Source organism: Erithacus rubecula (genome assembly GCF_903797595.1).
Source record: "Erithacus rubecula genome assembly, chromosome: 4".
In the NCBI taxonomy this organism is placed as follows: domain Eukaryota; kingdom Metazoa; phylum Chordata; class Aves; order Passeriformes; family Muscicapidae; genus Erithacus; species Erithacus rubecula.
In genome coordinates this window covers 47,483,226-47,489,225 of record NC_136686.1, presented here as the reverse complement: position 1 = coordinate 47,489,225, position 6,000 = coordinate 47,483,226, and the positions used below count along the sequence as shown (strand labels likewise).

At 38.5% G+C, this 6,000-nt stretch overlaps 1 protein-coding gene across 4 annotated transcripts in view; it reads right to left on the bottom strand.

Moving 5' to 3' along the window:
* Window positions 1–2,257: 2,257 nt before the first annotated feature.
* The window catches only part of CPED1 (cadherin like and PC-esterase domain containing 1), a 140,818-nt gene continuing 137,075 nt past the window's right edge, over window positions 2,258–6,000 (bottom strand). For 2 of the 4 annotated variants that reach the window (XM_079303056.1, XM_079303055.1), the window contains exon 23: window positions 2,258–5,243. In XM_079303056.1, the coding sequence (XP_079159182.1) occupies window positions 5,016–5,243 (228 nt within the window). In that variant the 3' untranslated portion in view covers window positions 2,258–5,015. The remainder of the gene's footprint in view (window positions 5,244–6,000) is intronic. The other 2 variants (XM_079303058.1, XM_079303057.1) reach the window with 1 other exon arrangement.

Genomic DNA, 6,000 nt, shown 5'->3' with positions numbered 1-6,000 from the left:
TTTTAACCACATGGACTGTGACTGCTCAAAACAGATAAAAAATCACAATATTGAAAACTCTATCTGCTGTGGGAATGTTGTCCCCACAATGAGGTATGGGAGGGAAATGCCCACTGCAGTGGCACTGTTAGGCAGGAACATGCAGAGCAGTTCCCACCCTTCATTTCAGGCAAGCAAACAGTGGGAAAAAAGTTTGTACAAAGTTAGGAAAACACCTTGGTATTTGAGTTTCAGCTGAAAGGGAATGAATCCTGCTCCTCATTAGGGAAGTTCAGTACTAGAAGAAATGCAGGTGATGCTTAATAGATGCTATGTTTCATAAAGACCTCAGATTTTATTTAAACATGTGCTTGATCTTCAGCTCAGGGCTGCTTAATGTGGTGTCCCTTGCCAAGGCTGTTGAACATGCTTGAGGGATTGCAGGAAGGGCTGCCCACAGGTGCCAAGAGCTGCCCACAGTCAGAAGAAAAAACATAGAAATGGCAGAAGACCATCACAACAGAAACCTGTGCTGCAGATGACACTGCTGTGCCTCACAGGCTCATCTTGACCATCATTAATTAATGACTTGAGGAGTTTTCTAGGACACTTAGCTCCAGGTACTGGCCTGGACTGACATGTAGCACTATTTTCAGTACAAACTTATCACAGGCAAATAAGCCTAAAATGCACAGTGTCTTGTTACTGTGTAGTGAGAGCTTTTCTATTCAATGGATACTATGAAGGTACTGGCAAATACCAGCAAATATGTACCAGCACCAATAAAGAGTTATTCCTCCATTTATACAGACTGTTCTTGTGTTTGAAGATTTACACAGGTAAAGACAGCAGTGGAGCTTGAAAGGTGAATTATTGCTTGGCAAAGGCAAGCTCCATGAAGAGCTAAGTGCTAGTGCAAATTAACTACTTAGTACAACACAGCTAGTTTAAATTAATCAGAGAAAATCACTGCTTTAGATAAGAGGCTTGCTCTATCCCTACTGTATTCTAGTGCTTTTGTGCTTGTCAAAAATGTATTTTGAAGATTCAGCCTACTGAATTTGCATCAAGATATCTCAGATTTCCAGAAGTTGTTAGTCTGACAAAACACAAATTTTTAAGGTCATCTGAAAAAAAGGCTGATGTGGAGTAGAGCAGGTGCAGATATTCAGTGGGGTAAAACAAGCCAGATGCAAAGCTAGCAGGCAAACAAAAAGGTAAGACCATATTTTTCATGTGACCCTACAGACTTGTTTAGCAGTTTGAGTCTATGCCAAATAGTTCACTGCACCTCTAAAAATTGCTTTACTCTAAAAGAGTAATCTGAAAGATCCCTGGACTGCAGTCAACTTAATATCACACATATCTGCATCTTCAAAGCATTCTCTTTGGCTCAACATAGCAACAGAATCATAACTATTAGTGGTTATTTCAACCTTGAGGTAATTTGATGCCTCACTACCCCACCCACTAAGCAAATAAACTTACTTTGATGTCCCTTTAATGTGTCACAGAGGAGAAAAATAAAGGCCTTGTATTTAACAGTGTGAAAGAGATTATTCTAAAGATTATAATTTTCAAATGAATACCAAGACTAAATGTTGTATTTGGAGTCCATTCTAAAAACTCTGATGACAGAGATGACTTCTCAAGGCATTTCCCTATGATAAGGGAAATATTTTTTTATTCCAAAGTTAGTTATTCCAAATATATTTATTAAGATGGACTTGATCGTGGTGGCCAGGTTAGACCCTGCAAGGCTATAACCCAATCACTGTTCAACATCTATGGAATTATATGAGAGGTGAGGAGCTGCAACCCACTGGACCCTGTAAATCATGCTCCAGCTTCAGCTAAAGACATGCAATAATAACCTTGACTACTGCTCTGTATATCAGAGTATTTGTTTATCAACACAGTTCTATTCTTTCCCTACCTGTAGCTTAAAGTATGCCCTGGTTCTATTCTAAGCTCCACATGCTGCTGAGCAGACATTGAGCAGGAAACCCCACTTCTCAGAGTACTTGCTCCCCATCTTAAATATTTCAATTCTACCACTAATTCTAGGGCCACTCATGCCTGTACTAGGAGGTGGAACTAAACCTGATAGCTAAGTCCTTTGTTATTTTAATGGCAAGTAATGGGACTAAGGTAGATATATGGACTATAGGAACACTTTAAGGTTTATTCAGGTAAAATGTCACAGCAGATATAAAAATTCTAGAGTAAACTGTAGATAGCAATATGTGATCTCACTGGAATTCAAACACAGTAATCCTTTTATTGTCTTAATCCTTAAATTTTAATGCATATGAGCAAGCAATCCTTGCATGTCAATCTCAACTCTCATCTTTCACACACATAAAGATACTAGATATATTTTAAAGTTAAGTAACAAAAATGTAGCTTAGTATCCTTTGTTTATTCCTAAAACTACGTAGATCATACATAGTGTTGGAAAAAGCTTATTCAAAGAACTCGTTTAAATAAAGATCAATTTGCAAATTGTACCAATGACTTTGTGCAGACAAATAAATGTACATAGACATGTAAAAAATAGAAAACACACAGGAAAATATGCACTTAATACATTTGAAAAATATTAAGATTTGGAAAGCATTAAGACATCTGGGTGTACAACACATGTAAACCATTTTGTGGTGAAACCAGAACTGATGAATTGCACATTCACTGATATCCACTACAGTATAACAAAGTCAGCTCTTTCCTTTTCATCACTAAGCTAATGCTTCAGCAATAGGTTTTGGCTAAAAAAAACCCAAAACCAAAAAAAACCAAACAAAAACATAAAACCCAGTTAATGCCTTAAAAACATTTGTGTACAGAACAATAACAGTAACAGCATGTGGATTTAAATGAGCTACAAAAATATTTTATCAGAGGCAGAACTGTAATGCACCTATCATTGAACATCTTAATGCCAAAGACATCTGGCTGTATTTTGCCTCTGCTAATATTAATGACAATGTTCTATCCTTCAGCTTTAAGGTCATCCAGCCCTGGATTTCCAGACCCAAGAGAATATATTACATCATTTGCATTCAATTATATTCTTTGGATAATCATATTGCTCAAAACCAAATGCTGATATTTTCAGTATTTATGCACAGCTCCTGACCCTTCTTTCACTAGATCTCCATGCCAGGGAAAACCTTACATTGATATTTGGGGATATTGCTGTAAACAAACAGCAGCATATTATACAGAAACAGATATAATCATACCATCTCAATAATTTTGTCATTATCTAAATTAGAAGCTTTTTCATATATAGAAAAGTGCCTTAAATTAGGTATGCCAGACTATTTTGGAGGATATTCTCTGTCATCTAGGATGCCAAACTCCATATTGCATGACATTTTCCTATTACAGCTTTACATATCATACCTGAAGAAGCACAAATTCACAAATCTATAGCTGGGCATCCAGACTGTTGGTAGATACAGGATGTTAGGCAAATACTAAATGCTGTGTCATGAATTGCTAGCCCTACTTCTATACAGGGCAGTCCCTCTGTGTGCTACTAAGGCAAATAAGATGATGATTAACTCCTTGCTATAATTTATTTATTCCCTGACATTGTTTGTGGTTTACTTTCCCAAAGCAGAAGCTAGTAGGGGATTATATGTAAAATTGTGACAGGGAAGCACGACACAGAACTCAGCAGATCCTTTGTTGGATTGCACCTGCCTGGTTAAAACACCCTTCTCTACTGCATGGTGGTACAGTGGTGTCTTGATTGCCTGCTGCATGACTGGAGGAATAAAAATCCACAGCTGGATAATTTGTAGGGACAGCAGTACTACAGGTTGCCACTAACCTGTCACCCAGCTGCTAATCCTGGATCGTGCAGGTTTCCATTGGGCACTACAGCTGTGAATGAGTGGGCTGCCAGTGCCAGCTTCTCCCTGGGTGACACCCACAGGAGGTCTGCAAACACTGGGGATGTAGCTGGGCTGCAGCATGGAACTGCAGTTCAGAGAAGGTCTGAACTGAAACTGCCATTCAGGTCTCGTCCATGCCAAGCAAGAGATTCTGGCACTACATTCTGCTGCCATCACATCACACACTTCTTATGATAGATAAATTACCAGATCCTGAAATTCTTATGTGTGCTTGCAAGTGTGATTTTTGCTATGTTTGTGGCATTGGCTTCACACATTGGAAAGTATTTTATAAAAAAAAAACATTAAAGAAATGCATTCCTTCCATGCAGGAAGAATACTTGATTGGCTCACAGGCCAAGGTAGATACTGAAGCACTTACCTAAGCATTCTTCCTGCATATGGACACTCTCCTAAACTGGGACCATAAATAAATTTATGTTAACAAATTCTCTATATTTACATGTTGCATTGAGACAGTTACAATCAATCTCAAGTGTAGGTAACCTATCTCCCTATTAGCTTCAGAACATGCAAAAAAGTATATTTCATCTAAGATGCAAAGAAGAGATGTGTTTTCACTAAAAACACTAGAGTTCAAAACTCAGCATCACCAGTAAAATGCTAATAGACATTTTCAAATTCTATAAACCAAGTGTCTAAACAGAAAATGTTTGATATGGAAGGGAAACCTGTCCACATTAAATAAAACTCTTTCAAACGGAATGTTGTCAGTTTCTAAATACATTCAAATATTACAGTGTCTCTATAAATAGAAAACTAGATAGTGCTGAAGAACTAAAGCAGCCTTTTCCAAATGTTCAAGTGAATATCTTTTTACTATCATTAATACACACTTGCTTGAACAACAGCTGTTCTAGTCTTTGGAAACAGTTCAAGTAACTTCCCTTCTTCTCTCCTTTGTTACCCTCTATCTTCCATTTTCACACAACTGAGTCACCAGGGCATATCTTAATTTCATAAGGTTTTTGGAAAAATACCAGATGTCCCAAGCTCTGTGTGTGTGTGTGTGCAGTCAATCAAGGCAGCATATCACAAATCCACCGTGGTCCTCCCACTGTGACTCAGGCAGTGGCACTTCTCCAGTCTCAGTGCTATATCCAAGGGAAGCTATGTGCTGACAAACTGCCTCTTTCTTGCACAGAGCCTGCTGAGAAGGATTTCAGAATACACTTGATTTATTGGGCCTCGGACATGATAGGGGGACTGAGAATTTGCAGCATAGTCCTGCAGTTGTGGTGGTTTGCTTTGACTGCCGAAATATTTCCCCAGCGTGTAGTGCCTCGATAACGTCATTGTTATGTGTGGCCTTTCTTCAGAGGGATTGGATTTCACCACCTGCAAAAGAAATGACATATGTGAGTGCTTTCTGCCTGCACCTACAAAGACAGACACACAGCTGTGTGTGCAGAAATGCTGAGGCAGTTGTCCATGAAGCAGGTCCTGATACTCTTACCTTGAGGCACAAGTTGCTCATAAATATTATTTTAATGGCCAACTTGTTATGTTGCAAACTAACCAAAGAGCAAGATCTTAATTTTTGAAATCTACATGCATAGGCTCATTATACTCAGTCATTTGACTTTGTAATGCCTTTGTGTATTAGACTCTGTTCTCTTCATTAGAGACAATTTACCTAAAACAATAAAATTCACACTCAACAGCTTGTTTGTATATTTTTAACATGTGGAAAAACAATGACTGCTCCAAATTGCAGAAAGGTTTAAATCCTCCTCTGATACCAAGCACTTGAGGCACATATACTGTGAGAATGCCTCATTCTGAGGTTTTGATGCAAACCTGGCCCAGCCCCACACTGAGATAAAAACCCTCGTGTGTTGTGTTTCTTCAAGAAGGGAGTTATTGTGCAATTTGACATTCCTCTCCCTAGAACACCACAGAGACAGAACCACAACATGATTCAGTAACTTAGTATTGAAGAATGCTTCACCTTGGCCCCTGAAATATGCATAAAGCTCTGGAATGATCGTGTTCAACTTGTATGGAATAAAAACATGCTCAAGAGACTAACAAGTGAGAAAATGAAAGGTATGGTTGTCAGGAGCTTAACAACTGGGGGGTGATCTGTGAAATG